Source organism: Podarcis erhardii, assembly GCF_964252035.2.
Source record: "Podarcis erhardii genome assembly, chromosome: 18".
NCBI classification, from domain to species: domain Eukaryota; kingdom Metazoa; phylum Chordata; class Lepidosauria; order Squamata; family Lacertidae; genus Podarcis; species Podarcis erhardii.
Genome location: NC_138516.1, coordinates 5,037,753 through 5,059,092, shown reverse-complemented (window position 1 = coordinate 5,059,092; position 21,340 = coordinate 5,037,753). Strand labels below are relative to the sequence as shown.

The 21,340-nt window shown below is 47.9% G+C and overlaps 1 protein-coding gene across 2 annotated transcripts in view; it reads left to right on the top strand.

Moving 5' to 3' along the window:
- The first annotated feature begins 5,989 nt into the window (after positions 1–5,989).
- The window catches only part of CELF5 (CUGBP Elav-like family member 5), an 82,072-nt gene continuing 66,721 nt past the window's right edge, over positions 5,990–21,340 (top strand). For both annotated transcript variants that reach the window (XM_081846281.1, XM_081846280.1), the window contains exon 1: positions 5,990–6,327. In XM_081846281.1, coding sequence (XP_081702407.1) covers positions 6,066–6,327 — 262 coding nt within the window. In that variant the 5' untranslated portion in view covers positions 5,990–6,065. The remainder of the gene's footprint in view (positions 6,328–21,340) is intronic.

Below are 21,340 nucleotides of genomic sequence, written 5' to 3'. Positions count from 1 at the left end.
GTCAGATGGAGAACTTGAAGGGGGTGCTTTGGGGGGGTCAGTTTGTGTTTTGTTTCGTTTTTTAAAAAAAGATGTGCACATGTAAATTAAAAGAGAACTACTGCGAAGTTTCCTCCTGAGCTTTCTTGGCTCTGATATTTCAGCTTTCTGACATCTAGGGCGTTGTTTGTTAAGTGGGGTTTGTCACATGGATGTAGCAGCTGGGTGGGTGGGGAGTAAGGGTGGTTAATACCTAGTTTTGGTGGGGAAGGTGATGAGAACGCGGGTGCTGAGAAGGGGAAGCTCTTTGGCAGAGAGGCCAGAGCTGTAATGTTCAATATTTACTCAACTCTACCTATTCTTCCTTCTCTGGGCACCTCCAGAAAGAGTTACTCAGTGAGTTTTCACAAGTTTGTGGCCGATCCCTACTGCAAGGCTTGGCCTATCCAACTCTCATCATCTGCAGCTAGCAGGGCTTCTGGGGAAGGCTGTCCTAGCCCACCTGGTCCAGACTCAAAACCCACCTCTGACTCACAACCTGCAATATAGGTAAAGGTAAAGGGACCCCTGACCATTAGGTCCAGTCATGGCCGACTCGGGTTGTGGCGCTCATCTCGTTTTATTGGCCGAGGGAGCCGGCGTACAGCTTCCGGGTCATGTGGCCAGCAGGACTAAGCCGCTTCTGGCGAACCAGAGCAGCGCACGGAAATGCCGTTTACCTTCCCTCTGGAGCGGTACCTATTTATCTACTTGCACTTTGACGTGCTTTTGAACTGCTAGGTTGGCAGGAGCAGGGACAGAGCAACGGGAGCTCACCCCATCGCGGGGATTCGAACCGCCGACCTTCTGATTGGCAAGTCCTAGGCTCTGTGGTTTAACCCACGGCCCTGCAACATAGAATCTGCAACGTAGAATTGGAAGGGATCCTGAGGATCAGCCAGTCCACCCCCCTGTGATGCAGGAATATGCAGCTGTCTCATACGGGGATCAAACCTGCAACCGTGGCATTATCAGCAGCACGCTCTAACCAAATCCAGGCTGAGGCCCACTTTTCCACATGCTCACTTTTGACTTCTGCTTAATAGCTGCTGCTGCTTCTTTGGCAATCACTCATAGCCAAATGGCGTTTATTGACCTGACCAAGGCCTTTGACACTAAATGGTACTGCTCTGTCAACTGCATCAATAGGAGTAAAGCATCTAGATCAAGGGAAGTAATAGTGCCACTGTATTCTGCTCTGGTCAGACCTCACCTGGAGTACTGTGTCCAGTTCTGGGCACCACAGTTCAAGAAGGACACTGACAAACTGGAACGGGTCCAGAGGAGGGCAACCAAAATGGTCAAAGGCCTGGAAACGATGCCTTATGAGGAACGGCTAAGGGAGCTGTTTAGCCTGGAGAAGAGGAGGTTAAGGGGTGATATGATAGCCATGTTCAAATATATAAAAGGATGTCACATAGAGGAGGGAGAAAGGTTGTTTTCTGCTGCTCCAGAGAAGCGGACACGGAGCAATGGTTCCAAACTACAAGAAAGAAGATTCCACCTAAACATTCGGAAGAACTTCCTGACAGTAAGAGCTGTTTGACAGTGGAATTTGCTGCCAAGGAGTGTGGTGGAGTCTCCTTCTTTGGAGGTCTTTAAGCAGAGGCTTGACAACCATATGTCAGGAGTGCTCTGATGGTGTTTCCTGCTTGGCAGGGGGTTGGACTCGATGGCCCTTGTGGTCTCTTCCAACTCTATGATTCTAACTGTCCTCCTGAAAATTGGACAAATTTGTGAACATCCTTCGGCTCCTCCGCAATAATACGATGGCAACAATCGTGGGTAACAAGGGCTTTAAAAGAGCCATTCGCGGTGGGATCAGGCGTTAACACATCCCTGTTTATCGCCCTGACTTAACAGCACCAATAAGGCACATTATTAAGTTTAGGGTGGCAATGCGCAGTGTTGCCTTAGCTTTACTACTATGGAAAACCAGCGAGGAACTTCCCCCTGATTCAACCTTGTTTTGAGCCAGACTTTAGCTGTTGCTGCCAGGGCTCCCAGAGGCTGCCAAGATGGCAACCACTAGACCACCCAGGTACAGAGGTCTTCATCTTAATCCCCAGCATGTTTCCATTCTGAGAGAAGTCTAGAAAGCCATAGAAGCAGACTAGAAAGTGAACACGCATTTTCCTCACCGTAATTGATTTCCATGGGAGCCCCGGTGTAAAAACAACAAAACATATTATAGCATAGAATACAAAATAAGCTATAGATAATGGGAAAGCTCAGTTCTGTCGGGGGCTTTGTTCAAAGAGGCAAGTTCCTGTCATTTCTGTCAAAACTCCGTTGAAAAAGATAGCTTATTTCTAAGTTGGGAGACAGTTCAGAAGGCTTGGTGTTCTTTTTGCATCGAATCCATAAAATGGCATTTCCTCTACTCCACAAGCGCACATAGAAATTTGCCTTCCGTGTCTCCTGTGTTCACGCAACATTCATAAACGGCCAGTCACATTTAATACTTAGAAAAGCTTGCACCAACATTCCTGTAATAAAGAGAACGGGTCTGTCGAAGGTTGCCAGCCTATTGCAAATCCCCTTCCCATTAGCAAATTGGATGTAGAACAGTGTATATAAACTTCTGCCCTTTAAATAAGGGGTTTATTTTGCATCAAATTTTGTTAATGGACAGGAAAGTATTTTAAATGGTGGGCTGGGTGTGTTTTTTGTTTCATTTTTTGAGTCACTAAAACAAGCAAGACAGCAAAGCTTTCCTGGTGTCCAGAATTACCCTTGTGTTGATGTTGAGTGGTGTGTAGTGGAAGGGGAATAATTTATAAATTGTACATGCCGCTCAACTGTAAAAAGAATAAGATTTTAAAAAAAAGAGTTGCAAGGAACCCCAAAGGGTCATCTAGCCCAACCTCCTGGAGTCCTGGCCACAGCTATCAAACCACCAGCCTTCTGGTTAACAGCTGGATGCATTGACCCATTGCTCCATTTTCGGTTGACTATGCCCTGAGCTCAGTGGCAGCAGGACACATGCTTGGCATGCAGAAGGTCCCAGGTTCTGTCCTCAATGTTTCAGGCAGGGCTAAGGACTGCCCCATACCTGAAACCTTCGGAGACCTGTTACCTGTCACTGGAGAGGTAACCTTGAGCCAGACAGATCAAAGGCCTGCCTCAGGGTAAATTGATCAAAATGATGAGGACTAGACGCTTGCGTTCTTTTTAAGAGGAGGGCCATGCCTGCTTGGCATACGGAAAGTGCCAGTTTCAGTCTCCTATAAAGGTAAAGGGACCCCTGACCATTAGGTCCAGTCGTGACCGACCATGGGGTTGCGGCGCTCATCTCTCTTTATTGGCCGAGGGAGCTGGCATACAGCTTCCAGGTCATGTGGCCAGCATGACTACGCCGCTTCTGGCGAACCAGAGCAGCGCATGGAAACACTGTTTACCTTCCCGCCAGAGTGGTACCTATTTATCTACTTGCACTTTGTGCTTTCAAACTGCTAGGTTGGCCAGAGCAGGGCCCGAGCAACGGGAGCTCACCCCGTCGCAGGGATTCGAACCGCCCACCTTCTGATCGGCAAGCCCAAGAGGCTCAGTGGTTTAGACCACAGCGCCACCTACGTCCCATTCAGTCTCCTATAGTCAATGGCAATTGAGGAGGGGTCGTCGCTCCCCGAAGTCCAGATGCAAGGGAGGTCAGGACTCCTATCCCCCTTTAACAGATGTGCAGAGAGGACTGGAGGCAGTTCCAGCCAAGCTGCACCTTGCCATGAAGGTTTTCTTGTTGTTGCTTAGTCGTGTCCGACTCTTCGTGACCCCCTGGACCACAGCACTGGAGGAGACTCTTGAGAGTCCCATGGACTGCAAGAAGATCAAACCTCTCCATTCTGAAGGAAATCAGCCCTGAGTGCTCCCTGGAAGGACAGATCCTGAAACTGAGGCTCCAGTACTTTGGCCACCTCATGAGAAGAGAAGACTCCCTGGAAAAGACCCTGATGCTGGGAAAGATGGAGGGCACAAGGAGAAGGGGACGACAGAGGAGGAGATGGTGGAACAGTGTTCTCGAAGCTACCAGCATGAGTCTGACCAAACTGCGGGAGGCAGTGGAAGACAGGAGTGCCTGGTGTGCTCTGGTCCATGGGGTCACAAAGAGTCGGACACGACTAAACGACTAAACAACAACAAACCCATCCATAGTAGGCGACTGACCAGTTCCTCGGACACGGGGGCCACTCGCCTTCAGTGCCTCCCTCTTGCCAGGATGGGGTCAAGCCTAGGAGCCAACTCCTAGGGCGGAGGTTCCTTTGCCCCCCCAATAAAATATTTAAGGGGGCTTTACCCCCCATTAATGAGCATTGCCATTCAAATGGTGTACATGCACTGCATCGTGTGATCCATTATGTGTGTAGGGGGGGGACTTACCCCCCCATATTTTATTAAAGTAGGCAGCCACCCCTGATTTAAGCTTTGGCACAATGGCGTTTCTCTTCTCCAGGGGAAAGCTTCTGGTCGATCTTCGACAAGGCTGGTGATATAAATTAAAAATAAAAAAATTGTCCAGTAGCACCTTAGAGACCAACTAAGTTTGTTCTGGGTATAAGCTTATACCCGGAACAAACTTAGTTGGTCTCTAAGGTGCTACTGGATAATTTTTTTATTTTTAATTTCGACTGCGTCAGACCAACACTGCTACCTACCTGAATCTAGATTCTAGAAAGCTGGTGATGAGAAACCTGGGAGGAGAGGTATAAAATTGTGTGCCCACGAGGTGGCGCCAGGGCACAGGGTTTGACTCACCAACCAACTGTGTTAACATCCAAGGCCTCGCGATGATTCTAGTCCACAATCTATCTTTCTTTCTTTCTTTCTTTCTTTCTTTCTTTCTTTCTTTCTTTCCAACCTGACTAAATGTAGAAATAGGAGCAGTTCAAAAATTTGAGAAAAGGAACAAAAGGTTATCTTACACAGCTGCTGGAAGGACATTCTTAGTTTCACCCTTGGTGAGTCTCTCCTGCGAACAATTAACCAATTTCTCTCTCTCTCTCTCTCTCTCTCTCTCTCTCTCTCCTACCCAGGGATTTCCCTGTCTACTGAACAGTGGTTCAACATGAAGGCAGTAATTCTGCAAATCGACGCAGCTATCCAGAAATTCTAAGAGACAAGCTACTTTGAAAAATCACTTTGAGATTTGCTGTGGTAGTGAGGGTGTGAGAGAGGGATGACACGAAACGTGGTTGTGGTTAGCTAATAAATATAACTGCTCCTGAGCTATGCGTGTGTGCATGTGCTTGCGGTTCTTTGGAAACAAATCCCAGAAAATAATCACCCTGGGAGGATTTAACAAATGCAAAGAGGCGTTTTGCTAAAAATAAATGTGACTAGTAACCAATAAATGGCTGTTATTGACTTCGCAATCCCTTCTTCAGAGAACTGGTGGCGATTTGCTAGACTCCAGCTCCCGTCCGCCCCTGTCAGCCTGGCTGGTGGTCAGGGATGATGGGAACGGTAGTTTAACAACATTTGGACGGCAACACATCGCCTTGACCCTTTATGTGTGTCTGAAAGTATTTATAACAGAACCTCCGAGGGCAAAGGCAGTCTATTTTGGCAGCTGATGGGGGAGCAAGAAAGCGTGGCGGGGTGTGTGTGTGTGTGTGGATCTGTCTACTTTAAGGAACAGGTTCCTGGCTGAATAGCATCCTTTGTTTAATTCAACAAAGCGGTTCTTCAAATTCACCAAACACCTTGTTGCATCCTTTTCTTCCCTCCCCTTCCCGGTTCGTTGGGTTAATAATATTTGCCTTTGCATCCCTGCCTAGTTTGGGACATAACGCACCCCCCCTCCTCCTCCCCGTGCCACACTTCCAAGCTCCCAATCCAGCTCCCAGCAACACCCCGCTTTTACGCTCCCCGAAACCCCCCGTGCACTTCCCCGGAACGGCCAGGCGGTGTCGCTGTCTAGCAGCTGCTTTTTTGTGGTCCTGATGCTGCGCTCGGCAGCATCCTTTTCCCCCTCCAGTGGCATCTTGCGCGCCGCCTTCTTCCTTCTCGCAGCATCCTCCACTGCGCAGCCCGCGCTGGGGGCTCGGGGGATGGCCAGACTGCCGGCGAGCGAGCCCAGGCGGAAGGCGCAATCCCAGCAACCGCCCCGCGCCTCCCCCATGAGCAGCGGCAGCGGCGGCGGCGGCAGCAGCTCCGAGCCCGAGGGCATGAAGGACCTAGATGCTATCAAGCTCTTTGTAGGGCAGATCCCCCGGAACCTCGAGGAGAAGGACCTCAAGCCCCTCTTCGAGCAGTTCGGGCAGATCTACGAGCTGACGGTGCTGAAGGACCGGTACACTGGCATGCACAAAGGTGCGCCCTTGTGTTTTTAATCCATCATTTCCTTTCTCTCCTTCTGTTCTCCCCGCTCGCCTTTCCTCTCCGCTCCTCTCCCTCGCGCACCCTACTCCCCCCCCCCCCGCCTAATCCATCCTCCTCAACCTTTTCTTCCCTTTCTACCAATCTGTCCACCCCACCCCCCCAACTACATTCTCCATCCTGTCATTTTCATCCATCCGATCACTTTCTCCCACCACCCTGCATGCAATATTTCCCTCCATCCATCCTTTTACACCTCCCTCCCTTCAAATAATAATCTTCATTCTATCTGGGCGGGCGGGTGAAGCGGGGGCGGGAAGCGTTTTGCTCATCGTCTCACCCTTAGCTCTCCACATCAAGCCTGTTTCTCTGCCCCCCCCATTTTTTTTGCTGCTGCTCTATAAACCCCTTATATAGTTGTGTTTTATTCCATCTGCTCTTTAATGCCGCCACCCCCCTGCAGGCTCTCTCTTTCTCATTCTGCTCCATTAACCCCCTCCGTCCCTTTCACCATCGCTGCCCCCCCCCAATTTCCCTCCCCTTAACCCATAACCAGATCAGCTTCCAAGAGCATCTCACTCTGTTCTCAGGCCCACCGCTAGCCCGAGCTTCAAGGCTGGTGCTGCCACCCTCTCACCTTGTCTTGCCTGGACACCTGTGTGACCCACCTCCTTGCAGGTTAAACTGGGGTGGGGGGTGGGGAGGTCTCATTCAGGAGCCTTGGAGCCTATATGGCTTCTCTCCCCCCCTATCTCCTCCTCTGTGCATTTTCTCTTCCTTTCCTCCTGTTCTTTCCAGACCCCATTCCCAGACACCTCCCCATTTCTCTTCCCACACCCTCCATCCAAACCTCACCCACCACCAGCACCACCACCCCGTCCTAAAAAAAAAGCCCATTTTCATATCATTTATGATGTGTTTCTACCCTTCAGGGACCTTCCCCCCCTCCACCCCCCTCTTTCCTCTACTCCCTTTTCATTTTCTGGAAAAAAAGGCTTTTGACAGGAACACTGGGGGGCACGACTATATATATATGCATGCTATGCTAACCAAAATGGCTCTTGACTGCTATCTCTGATGCTAGACCCTAAAAGCTGCCTGCAGTTGCTCCCCAGCATTTAAACTTCCAGTCGAAAGGTCTTGGGTGCCTTTAACATTTCATGGGACACTGGCAGATGCAAACCCATAGTGTGTATGAGAGAGGGGCGGGCTGTGTGTGTGTGTGTGTTATATGTGCTTGAAAACAACCCCCCCCCAAAAAAAGGCATTGAGATGGGGCTACGTGTGGACAGCACAGTCAGTGGCGAATCCTGGCCTGTTGCTGCCTTGCGATGTACGGAAGGGCAATGTTTTGTTGCAGATAGTTGAAGGCCTGTGGGCCTAAGCTGGTCCTTATCTCAGGTGGACCCTCCAAACAAGGTTGGAATCATCCCTGACCCTTGACTATCCCATGGGGGGGGGGAGCTGGGGGGCTGGGGGGAATCGGAGACCAGCGGCAAACTCTGCAAAACAGCAGGTTCCCCGCGCCAAACTTTTCCAGGGGCGAGACTGAATCACCTTGTTGGTATGTGTGTTACTTTCAAGAGGCACACGGCCTTGCGCCTGCACCGATTTTTGCGTGACACGCTTTGCAGCAGGCTTAAGTCGGACTGGAAGGGCTTCCGCAAACCACAGGAAAGGAGTGAGGTCTTGTGGTCAAATCTTGTGGGTTTTGCACTGGCCATTGTGAGAACAGGATACTACTCTTAAGAGCCTCAAGGTCCATAAATAGCAACCCCCTAGTGGTCCCGGGCCCTAAGGAAGTTAGATTAGCTTCAACCAGAGGCAGGGCCTTTTCAGCACTGGCTCCGGCCTGGTGGAACGCTCTGCCTCATGAGACCAGGGCCCTGAGGGATCTGATTTCTTTCCGCAGGGCCTGTAAGACAGAGTTGTTCCGCCTGGCCTTTGGCTTGGAGCCAGTTTGATTCCCTCCCTCTCTTTCTTTTTTCCTTTCCTTCTCCTCCTGCGATGAGGATACATTTTAATATTTTAATGTTTCAATATTTTAATGTTGTATCTTAATTTTGTTTTTAAGTTGTTTTTATTATTGCTTGTTAGCCACCCTGAGCCCGGCCTTGGCTGGGGAGGGCGGGGTATAAATAAAAATTATTATTATTATTATTATTATTATTATTATTATTATTATTATTAGTCTAGGTGGGGCCATTGGCCTGATCCAGCAGAGCCTTCTTCTGTTCTTATGTGGGCCCATCCATCTTAGCATTATCTACAATGACTGGTGGGACGCGGGTGGCGCAGTGGGTTAAACCACAGAGCCTAGGGCTTGCCGATCGGAAGGTTGGTGGTTCGAATCCCCGTGACGGAGTGAGCTCCTGTTGCTCGGTCCCAGCTCCTGCCAATCTAGCAGTTCAAAAGCATGTCAAAGTTCAAGTAGATAAATAGGTACCACTCTGGCGGGAATGTAAACGGTGTTTCCGTGCACTGCTCTGGTTCGCCAGAAGCGGCTTAGTCCTGCTGGCCACATGACCCGGAAGCTGTACGCTGGCTCCCTCGGCCAATAAAGCGAGATGAGCGCCGCAACCCCAGAGTCGGCCACGACTGGACCTGATGGTCAGGGTCCCTTTACCTTTACCTTACAATGAGTGGCAGCAGCTCTCCAGGGTGCCTGGGCAGGGGTCTTATTCCAGCCCTACCTGGATATGCTTGGGATCGAAACTGGGACCTTTTATATGCAAAAAAAACCTGGTGATTCTTCCCCTAATAATAATAATGTAAGCTTCCAGTCCTCATGATGCAATAGAAACCCTCAAAAATTGGGAGCTGCTTTGTACTGAGTCAGCCCAGTGGTCCATCTACCATATTTTTCACTCTATAAGACGCACCAGACCACAAGATGCACTTAGTTTTTGGAGGAGGAAAGCAAGAAAAAAAATATTCTGAATCTCAGAAGCCAGAACAGCAAGAGGGATCGCTGCGCAGCGATCCCTCTTGCTGTTCTGGCTTCTGGGACAGCTGCGCAGCCTGCATTTGCTCCATAAGATGCACACACATTTCCCCTTACTTTTTAGGAGGGGAAAAGTGACTCTTATAGAGCAAAAAATACGGTAGCTTGGCCAACAGCATCCCTGTGGGGTTTCAAAGGGAGCCCTCCCTGGTGATGTTGAGAGTTGGACCTGCAAAGCAAAGAGGTGCCTTGCCACTGAACTGAACCCCCTTCTCCTTCCCTCCTGGGAGGAAACACGGAATTATTTAGCTGGCATTGTATGTGGAGTGACGATTGGAACATGCCGTTTGGTGGAAGGAGAACGTCTCCTGTTCTCTGTTGTCTAATGAGCTCAAGAGTCAGGAGGGTAGATTTTGGTTGTGCGTTTGGAAGGAATGACTCAATGGCGGCTTTGGCTGGCCACGGGGAGGAACGACATTGGCAGGAGGAGTTTGATGATGGAGCTGGTGACCCAGTGGGGTGGGTGGTCTCTCGCTCATGAGAGGTCTTCATCAGGTGGGAGGCTAGACAGCCATTGGTTGGGGGTTCTCAACATTATTACAGTGGTCCCTTGGTTCTCCAACTTAATTCATTCCGGAAGTCTGTTCCAAAACCAAGGGGTTCCAAAACCAAGGCGCGCTTTCCCATAGAAAGTAATGCAAAACAGATCAATCCGTTCCAGACCTTAAAAAACAACCCCTAAAACAGCAATTTGACATGAATTTTACTATCGAACGAGACCATTGATCCATAAAATGAAAGCAATAATCAATGTACTGTACTGTAAAATAAATAAGACAGTATTGTAGATGATATATATATATATAAATTCTTACCTGCACTGATGTTAGTCATTGTTTGGATGGGGGGCTTTTATCCATTTCCGCAGTCACACAATCAATCAGTCAGTCAGTCAGTCAGTAGCTGTACTGGGTTCTGCACAGTCACAATAACAATTTAACTGAAAAAGCCTCAAAAACAAAAACACAAAATTAATAGCAAAAACAAAAGCGCCAAACGTAATCCGTTCTGGAAGTCCATTTGACTTCCAAAATATTTGAAAACCAAGGAGCGGCTTCCGATTGGTGCAGGTGCCTCGAAAACAATAGCCGACGGCCGCATCGGATGTTCAGCTTCCGAAAAACACTCGCAAACTGGAACACTTACTTCCAGGTTTTCAGTGTTTGAGAACCAAGGCACCACTGTATGATGATGATGATGATGTCTCAAGCTGCGCGGGGAACGCAATTGTTTGATTCTGCGACCTCACTGGGAGCCTTGAGAGGATCCTACTGAAGAAGAAACATAGAGTCTTTTTCATCCAGGGGCAAACCTTCTATGAAACTAAAGAAGCTTAAGCTTGAGGGCCCCACACTGCTTTAAAAAATTGCTTTTAAAAAATGCATCATGCACATATATGACATTTCCCTAAATTACACCCCCACAGAAGCATGGAAGGGACCACGAGGATCATCTAGTCCAACTTTCATCAATGCAGGAATATTTTTGCTCAAACCCTTGAGTTCTCCTTCTCTACCAACTGAGCAGACCTCGAAAACTACAAGGCAGGGGGTGTTTTTATTGACTCCAGTGGTTTTGGCATGTGAGATAATCCAGTACAACAATTTTAATCAAAATCTGAGATGTGGTAGCTATTTTTTTTTTTTTAATAAAAAAGTGGCAATGTGTTGTGGAGCAAACCCACCAAAGAGGCTAACAGTTGTCACCTAAAACAAAATAAAAAAATTCCTTCCAGTAGCACCTTAAAGACCAACTAAGTTAGTTCTTGGCATGAGTTTTCGTGTGCATGCACACTTCTGCTCATGCACACGAAAGCTCATACCAAGAACTAACTTAGTTGGTCTTTAAGGTGCTACTGGAAGGATTTTTTTTATTTTGTTTTGACTATGGCAGACCAACACGGCTACCTATCTGTAGTTGTCACCTAGACTTCGTTGTTGGCTGCATGGAGGTTCCCTTGACCATTCAAGCTTCAGGGTACCCCAAAAATGTAGGTCTGCCACTATCTCCATCCCCTATGTCAGGGGTGGGGAACCTTTGACACCCTCCCCCAATGTTGATGGACTACAACTCTCCATCTTACTGGACGTTGGCCAAGCTGGCTGCTTGGAGTCGAGTTCCAAAAACATCCAGAGCTCTGCAGGAACCCCATCTCTCTGCTTTCTCAGGATCCGATGAATTTGTGGAAGACAAGGTCATTGATGGCTCTGCTGTGGCTCCATGGTTGTAGGCAGCGATGCTGTGGAAGGCCAGTTGCTGGACTTAGCAAGAGGGGAGAGTTAATGTTGTGCTCAGGTCCTCCTTGTGGGGGCATCTGGTTGGCCATTGTGAGAATGAGATTTGGGCCACTAGTCTGACCCAAAATGCTTTTTTTATGGGCTTAGGCTCTACATTCTATAGAGTCGATTGCATTCTGCGTAAACAGGCACCGTATTTTTAGCTCTATAAGACGCACCAGACCACAAGACGCACCTAGTTTTTGGAGGAGGAAAACAAGAAAAAAAATATTCTGAATCTCAGAAGCCAGAACAGCAAGAGGGATCGCTGCGCAGTGAAAGCAGTGATCCCTCTTGCTGTTTTGGCTTCTGGGATCGCTGCGCAGCCTGCATTCGCTCCATAAGACGCACACACATTTCCCCTTACTTTTTAGGAGGGAAAAAGTGAGTCTTAAAGAGCAAAAATTACGGTAATTGTATTAAAACACACACTTCTTCTTTTTCTTCTTCTTCTTTGGCGATCCCTCATAGCCTAGTAAGATTGTCTTCCATGAACACGGTCTTAACAGTGAATCCATAAGTGACTGTGGAGGCCAATTCTGGATCCACATGTTCTTCCACAGTGGGAACATAGGTTTCCGGACAGGAATTGATCCCTGCGAGGGTTTGCCAAACGTGCCTTCCTCTTAGCACACTTCTCCCTTTTGTCTTGAGTTCTAATGTCTTCAAAGCCCATGACACCTTTGGTCAAGGCTGTTCTCCAACTGGAGCGCTTGCAGGCCAATATTTGCCAGTTGTCGATGTTTATACTACAGTGGTACCTCGGGTTACATACGCTTCAGGTTACATATGCCTTAGGTTACACACTTCGCTAACCCAGAAATAGTGCATCAGGTTAAGAACTTTGCTTCAGGATAAGAACTGAAATCGGGCTCCGGCGGCGCGGCAGCAGCAGGAGGCCCCATTAGCTAAAGTGGTGCTTCAGGTTAAGAACAGTTTCAGGTTAAGAACAGACCTCCGGAACGAATTAAGTACTTAACCTGAGGTACCACTGTACATTTTTAAAGATTTGCCTTGAGAGAGTCTTTAAACCTCTTTTGCTGACCACCAGCATTAAGCTTTCTATTTTTAAGTTCGGAATAGAGGAGTTGCTTTGGAAGACGATCATCAGGCATCCGCACAACATGGCCAGTCCAACGAAGTTGATGTTGAAGAATCATTGCTTCAACCCTTGTGATCTTTGCTTCTTCTAGTACATTGGCATTAGTTCGCCTGTCTTCCAAAGTGATATGTAAAAAAACACACACACTCCCTACAGGAGTATGCAATGTCTCCACCAACCTTAGCCACCTGCATTTCTAAACAAACATTGCTTGAAAAGACTAGCGAGCAGAGACAAATAATCCAGGTTTTAAAATTGCAAATGAGGGCTGAAAAGGCGATTGACCCTTGTTCAGAGGCAGTCTCGATAACATCTTCCAGGTGTTTGCTGCTCTCCACTTTCCAAGAGCCACAAACAGCTGGCCAGGGATGATGGGAACTTCATGTGGCAACATCTGGAGAGTCTCTTGCAAAGCAACCCTGTGGAGTATATGTCTTGGTGGTTTCTGAGAAATGGCATGTGTCTCTCTCTGTGTGTGAGAGAGATAAAAAGGAGTTATCCATGCGCATAGCAGCTTCAGAGAATCTCGCCTTATAGGCATTTAATCCACATAATCCATCCAGAACTATATGCATTAAAAAAACAAACAAACATTCGTAGGGTGTTTTTGCAAAGCGACTTAAGCAAAGAGCGTGAGCCTCTCCCCAAAAGAGCTTTCAGTCTGTGCTGTGCCGGAGGGATGGCTACAGGGTCGGGGGCAGAGACGATGATGGCCATAGGATCAAAAAGAAGTGTAGAGCTGGGTGGGAACCCATGGGTCATCTAGCCCAACCCGCTGCAACAAGGATATATTTTTATTTCCTGCCTCCACCCTATGGTCCCAGCAATTAAAATGCAAAATCGAAAACAGCCTAAAACAATTTACAATCCGAGCTTAGCATCCAAGGGGGTCTGTAGGGAAGGAGGCGGTCTCCTTGGGAATTTGGGGCCTGAGTTGTTCAGGGCTTTAAATACTACTGTGAGAACTTTGAATTGGGCCCCGAAATGAACTGGCATTTCTCCTTCTTTTTCCCCAATTTTTAAAATTAAATTTTCCCCCCAAATTTTTTTTAAACAAACAAACAAACATCCTAATTCTAATTAAACCAATCTTGGTAACATCAGTGGCGTAGCATGGGTTGTCAGCATCCAGGGCAAGGCAAGTAATTTGTGCCCCCTAACCCGTGGATTTGCGCCCCCAAACCCGTGGATTTGCGCCCCCAACCCTAACCCCCAGATGTTGCACCCGGTGCGGCCGGCCCCCCTGCACCCCCCACGCTACGCCACTGGGTAACATTGTTAAGTGACTTCCTCAAATCCCCCTGGTTGGGTAATGAACTTTATTACGGTCACAGACCAGGATAAAAAACAAACAAACATATAAATAAAATAGCAGTTAGGCTTTTTTAAACTGATAAATGTTGGAGCAAATAAGGACAAAGAAACAAGCATAGGATAAAACATCTGAATAAAATACAAGATTAAACACAGATAATAGATGGATAAAAACTGATAATTAAAACAGATAAAAACTAAAAACAAATAAAAATATGCAGTTGAAACAACTGTAAGAGCATAAGAACTGAAAGACTCGCAGTTAAAACAACTGTAAGAGGCTGCAGAGTAGAAGCCTCTGAAATAGTGTCCTCTATTTCAGAGGCTTCTAAAAAATAAAAATAAATAAAAAATCCCCCTGGTTGAATTTCATTATATATCATTTTAACAGTTTTCCAAAATCTATCTTCTCAAAGAAAAATTATCTTGATCACTTAACATCTTTCATTCCTTCTATTCTGGCTTTAAACATCTTAATTCCTATCCTTACATATTTAAAAATCCTAGGCCAATCTCGTATGAACTGAATCTCGTATGAAATGAATTGGCATTTCTCTTGGCACACTTCTGGGTCGGAGGAGCACTGGAAATTGCTTGTGCGCATGTGCACGGGCCTCCTCCGACCCGGATGTGCACCGGAAATAACACTTGTGCATGCGCAAATAACGCTTGCGCATGCGCATAAGCTATTTCCGGTGCTCCTCCGACCCGGAAGTACAGTGCCGGTAAGATCGGGCAGTGGGGGTTGCCGCCGGCCGTATAAACGAGTCCCTCGGGCCTTATCTAGCCCGCAGACCTTAGTTTGGGGACCCCTGCTCTAAGGACTTCCTGCTTAGACTACTGCAGTGCTCTGCGTGGGGCTGCCCTTGAAGGCTGTCTTCAGTGCACAGTTGGAATCAGCCATGCTTCTGAATAAGTCTCCAGAAACCACAGGAGGGGAAAGTGGCTCTTGTGCTCGGATACGTAGGGATTCAGGGTGTTAAGTTGTGGGCTGACATAGCAGACAACACAGCGATTTCTCCAAAGCAGCTCTTTATTTTGTAAGCTGGAATAGAACTGACTAGCAAACAGCTCAGCCGGCCTGCTTTTATAGGCAGCCGGCTGTCAACATTGTAGCAACAACAACCCAGAGTTTCCCGCCTAAAATAACTGACATGGACCTGAGTGAAAACTATCTACAGACCTGAGTGAAAACTATCTACAGTATCCCCCTGCTGGCCCAGGGTGAAACTTCACTACATAACACAGGGCACAGTCCTTCAATGGCTGTGCTCATTTCTCTCGGGTCGGGGACAGAGGGTGGCGCTTGGGGGGGAATTGTCATCCTGCCACTCCTTGGTGTGTGGAGTGCCCCAGGGTGCGATACTCTCCCCGATGCTTTTCAGCATCTTTATGCGCCCCCTCTCCCAGCTTGTCCGGAGTGTTTCGGCTGGGCTGCCATCAGTATGCTGATGACACCCAACTCTATCTGTTGATGGATGGCCATCCTGACTCGGCCCCAGACACACTGGCCAGATGTCTGGAAGCTGTGGCTGGATGGTTACGTGGGAGCCGGTTGAAGTTAAATCCTTCGAAGACAGAGGTCCTTTGGCTGGGTCGGGACGATATGGGATTGGGGGGACAACTCCCATCTCTTGCGGGGGTGCAATTAGTGCCAGCACCGTCCGTTAAGAGTTTGGGTGTAATCTTCAACACCTCCCTTTCCATGGAGGCGCAGATTGCAGCTATAACAAAGGCGGCATTTTTTCATCTCCGCCAAGCTAAGCAGTTGGCTCCTTACCTCTCTCGCCCTGACCTAGCCACTGTGATCCATGCGACGGTCACCTCCAGACTGGATTATTGTAACTCACTCTACGTGGGGCTGCCCTTGAGACTGACCCAGAAACTCCAGCGGGTGCAGAATGCTGCAGCGAGACTCCTTACGGGGTCCTCGCTGTGAGATCACATTCACCCGGTGCTATACCAGCTGCACTGGCTCCCGGTGGAGTGCAGGATCAAGTTTAAGGTGCTGGTTTTAACCTTTAAAGCCTATACAGCCTGGGACCCTCGTACCTACGGGACCGCCTCTCCTGGCATGCCCCACAGAGGACCTTATGATCTTCAAACAAAAATATCTTGGAGGTCCCAGGCCTCAGAGAGGTTAGGCTGGCCTCAACCAGAGCCAGGGCTTTTTCGGCCGTGGCCCCGATCTGGTGGAACGCTCTGTCACAAGAGACTAGGGCCCTGCAGGACTTGACATCTTTCTGCAGGGCCTGCAAGATGGAGCTGTTCCACCAGGCCTTTGGGCAGGGCACAGTCTGACCCCCTCCTTTGGTAATCCTCATAGAACTCTAGCCCAATGGTTGCCATTAATTTGATTCTGAATTGATTCTAGAATGAATTTTAATTAATTAACTGTGCAATTTTATGTACACTGCTATTTTTACCTGTTGTTAGCTGCTCTGAGCCCGGTTTTGGCTAGGGAGGGCGGGATACAAATAAAATTATTATTATTATTATTATTATTATTATTATTATTATTATCTGGATTATTATTATTATTATTATTATTATTATCTGGATTCCTAGGTTCTTTGGGGTTTTTTGGCCACTGTGAGAACATAATGCTGGGCCTTTGCAGAACGTGGTTGGTGAGAAGGGCAGCCTGGTGGGAGACCATGCCTTGTGTTACCGTATTTTTCGCTCCATAAGACGCACCCGACTGTAAGATGCACCTAGTTTTTAGAGGAGGAAAACAAGAAAAAAAAATATTCTGAACAAAACAGTGGATGTATGATTTTTGTGGTTCACGCTGTGGCCACAGACATGTGATTTGATGGTGAGTTTGGGGTAGCCCAGTGCAAAAATCCTGAGGATCCATGTGGATCCATGCTTTGTAACCACGTTTTTGCACCATTGCAGCCCCAAGCAACAGTGGGTGCGTGGTTTTTTTGGCGCAGGTTGTAGCCATGGACATGCTATGTGATCTGATGGTGAATTTGGGGTAATCCAATGTAAAAATCCTGAGGATCCATGGGCTTTTACCTCCCCACTCCCAGGCAGCCTCCTTTTTCGCTAGCCTCCCTTATCTCCCTCCTGATCGCTTGCCGATCAGCTGCTTCCTTTCAACACTCCCTTCCCTCTTGTTTGCTTTAGTGTCTTTTCCTTAGCTGGAGCAGTTTTTTGCTCCTCCTTTTCTTCTAATTTCTCTCCTCATTGATTTAGTCTCCTCTCCTTGCAAGTTTGCTGTCTTTACCTCCCCCCTCCCAGGCAGCCTCCTTTATGGCCAGCGTCCCTTATCTTCCTCCCTGATCGCTTGCTGATTAGTGGCCACTTCCCTCTTTCATAAAAAAAAAAAAGCATGATCTGCTTTCTGCCCCTGGGCAATTCGGCACCAGGGACCACGCATTCGCTCCATAAGACACACAGACATGTCCCGTTACTTTTTAGGAAGAAAAAAGTGCGTCTTATGGAGCGAAAAATACGGTATCTGCCAGTTCAAGGCATTCGTACCAGTGTATGAAGTTCTAAATGGCTTGGGACCCAAATATTTTCCCTGTATCCACCGTCTCAGGCCCCATGATAGGCAGAGATGATGATGGGGTCCAGTTGGCTGCTGCCCAGTTGGAATGGACCCATGACAAGGCTTTTTTTGGTGGGTTTTTCTCATTTGGGGAATGCCCTCCCTCTTGAGGTGTGCCGCCCTCCCTCGCTATTGGCTTTCAGGAGGAATTTAAGAACATTCCTGTTTTGGGAAGTTTTTAATGTGTGACATTTTAATGTATTTCTGATCTTTGTTGGAAGCCATCCAGAGTGGCTGGGGAAGCCCAACCAGATGGGTGGGGTACAAATAAATTATTATTATTATTATTATTATTATTATTATTATTATTATTATTATTTATTCAGGAGAGAGGAAAGGTGCAGTCCTGGCCTAATGCTGCCACTATCCCTAACTAGGGATGGAAGAATCTGTTAGTTTCGACTCTCTCCATTTCTTCTCTTCATTTTGCAGCAATTTGAGATTTAAAAGATTTTATTTTTAAAGAATCCTCATGAAAATTCATCAGCATCCTAGAGTGGATTTCTCCTAACGAACACATTTTTAATATGCCGTTTTGACCAGTGCATCCATTTCCGGCAAGTGGCTTCTCCCTAACACATTTTTGAGTTTTTTAATTAATTTTTCAACTATCAGAAAGACAAATGCCACTTTTCCAAAATAGGAGCTATAAAACACTAAAACTGGAATTTACTCAACATCAGCATGCAGAGTAACTGATTTGAGTGTTAAGCCAACATTACGTACAAAATCATAAATGCAAATAATATATACTATACTATACACAACACAAATTTAAAAAATGAATTTGGATTGTTAGCTTCACTGACATCTCCATGTCCATCTTCAGGTGTGTTTTCCCCAACAGATGTGTTTTTTTTAAAATTATTATTATTATTATTATTATTATTATCATCATCTAAATGCTGCACGGCTGGAAAACAGCATTGCCAAATTTCGGAGAAATGCAGCTTTCAAAGGAAGAGTTCGCAGACCGTTTCGGATAATGCAAACCAGATTGATTCAAGCGCTTACTGGATTTATTTGTTTGTTGCGTCTCCAAACCACCTTTTCCTCCAAGGAGCTCAAGGTGGTGCCCACGTTACTCTCCCCCCTCCCCATTCCACCCTCAAAACAACCCTGCGAGGTCAGTTAAGGCTGAGAGGCAGTTGTTCAGGGAGCTTTGTGGCTGAGCGGGGATTCGAACCCAGAGCTTCGTCCTATGCTCTTAACTGTTCCGCCACACTGGCTCATCCCTCTTTCTGACCCAGCCGGGGCTGAGGGGAGCCAGGGTCCAGGCGGCACAGGCTACGGACCTCCCAATCTGTCCTGTGGAGCCGCTTGCCAAGGGACCAGTGTCTCTGCTGTGGGCTGCCTGCCCGGGCCTGGAGTTGGTTCTGCTGAGGGCAGGGCGCCACGCTACGTGGTGGGTTGAACGTGGCTCAGTTCTGCAGGCATGGTGTGTTTGTGTGTGTGTGCAGGGAGTTGGGGCAAGGAGAAGCATGAGTAATTTCCCCTCTAGTGAAATCCTCTGCGCGGTTCGTGGCTTTTTCCTCATTGCTGCTTCACTTTCTCTCCCTCCCTCTTTCGACTTTGGAGCATTTAAAAATGTTGGCACCGCTTCCAGGGAGGGCTAAGTGCAGTACAGTGTTGTTGTTGTTGTTGTTTAGTCATTTAGTGGTGTCCGCCTCTTCGTGACCCCCTGGACCAGAGCACGCCAGGCACTCCTGTCTTCCACTGCCTCCCGCAATTTGGTCAAACTCATGCTGGTAGCTTCGAGAACACTGTCCAACCATCTCGTCCTCTGTCGTCCTCTTCTCCTTGTGCCCTCCATCTTTCCCAACATCAGGGTCTTTTCCAGGGAGTCTTCTCTTCTCCTGAGGTGGCCAAAGTCTTGGAGCCTCAGCTTCAGGATCTGTCCTTCTAGTGAGCACTCAGGGCTGATTTCCTTAGTACAGTGGTACCTCGGGTTAAGAGCTTAATTCGTTCCGGAGGTCCGTTCTTAACCTGAAACTGTTCTTAACCTTAACTTTAGCTAATGGGGCCTCCCACTGCCGCCACGCCACCGCCATGCGATTTCTGTTCTCATCCTGAAGCAAAGTTCTTAACCCGAGGTACTATTTCTGGGTTAGCGGAGTCTGTAACCTGAAGTGTATGTAACCCAAGGTACCACTGTACAGGCTTCCTCAGCCTCGGCCCTCCAGATGTTTTGGCCTACAACTCCCATGATCCCTAGCTGGCCGGTCCAGTGGTCAGGGATGATGTGAATTGTAGTCTCAAAACATCTGGAGGGCCGAGGTTGAGGAAGCCTGTTGTAGTAGATGACCCTTGATTTAAGCCCAAATGAGGTACGTAGAATACTTTGGATCCCTGTCCCTCTCTTTTTCTTTTTCCCTTGGGGTTGCTTGAAGCCTCTCCTCCTGTTTTGCCTGTTCCAGCTGGTGAGTGGGCCGCAGGCGCCCAGATGGCGCCAAGCACAGGGAACCGGGAAGGGGGGTGGGAAACCTGTTTCATTCCTCGTGTCTGCAAACTGTCCTTGTTCAGGAAATGGTGAGGGTGCAGGGAGGAAGGAATGAGAAGTGTGGATGCCATAGCTGTCAACTTACAGATTTGAAAATAAGGGACCAGCAGCCTTGAAAATAAGGGACCAGCAGCCAAAATAAGGGACCTGCAGCCTCACCTGTTCCAGGCACTCCAGTCTTCCTATCTTCCTGCAGTCTGGTCAAACTCATGCTGGTAGCTTCGAGAACACTGTCCAACCAACTTTGTAACCAGAGGTTCAACTGAATAGAATCTGAATCACATGCACCACAAGGCCTATGCAGCCTCAACTTAAGATGGCTCCCTGGCCTGGCTTTGCACTGCGAAGTTTGCAGCAGCACTTGCAACAAAATGGCGTCCAACATTCAAAAACCCCCTCAGCTTGCATTAACTAGCCACACACAAGGCATGCAAGCTCCACCCCCCTCAGTCGTTCTTAGACTTCTTATTGGGTGAGCAACACAGCCAAGCAACACAGTTGGAGCCTCCCTCCTCCCTGGCCGGCAGGGAGGGAGGGAGGGAGAGGAGCTGCTTCCTTTGAAATTTAAGGGACATCATTTAAGGGACATTTAAGGGACATCCATCAATAAGGGACAGCAGCGGGACATGGCGCTGGAATAAGGGACTGTCCCTTCAAATACGGGACACTTGACAGCTATGGTGGATGCAATGGGTGAACTGGAGATCCTTTCCCCACTGTTTTATTTTATCCCTGAGTCGGAGAAATCGGAAATGGACTGGGTGGCAATGGCTGCTTTCTCCCAAAAAAACTTCTTATGAGATGTGTTGCAAACCTCTTTGCAGGAGGTTTGCGCAGAATACGGTTCTCAGCAGCCACTATATCTGCTGGCTGTGGCCTCTTAGGTATACAGTGGTACCTCGGGTTACATACGCTTCAGGTTACAGACTCTGCTAACCCAGAAATAGTGCTTCAGGTTAAGAAGTTTGCTTCAGGATGAGAACAGAAATCGTGCTTCCGCAGCGCGGAGGCAGCAGTAGGCCCCATAGGCTAAAGTGGTGCTTCAGGTTAAGAACAGTTTCAGGTTAAGTACGGACCTCCAGAACGAATTAAGTACTTAACCTGAGGTACCACTGTAAAAGGTAAAGGGACCCCTGACTGTTAGGTCCAGCAGTGACCGACTCTGGGGTTGTGGCACTCATCTCACTTGTGGCCCATGGGCCTTAGGTTGCTGACCCCTGTCTTAAACAGTAGCAAACGCAGTAAATAA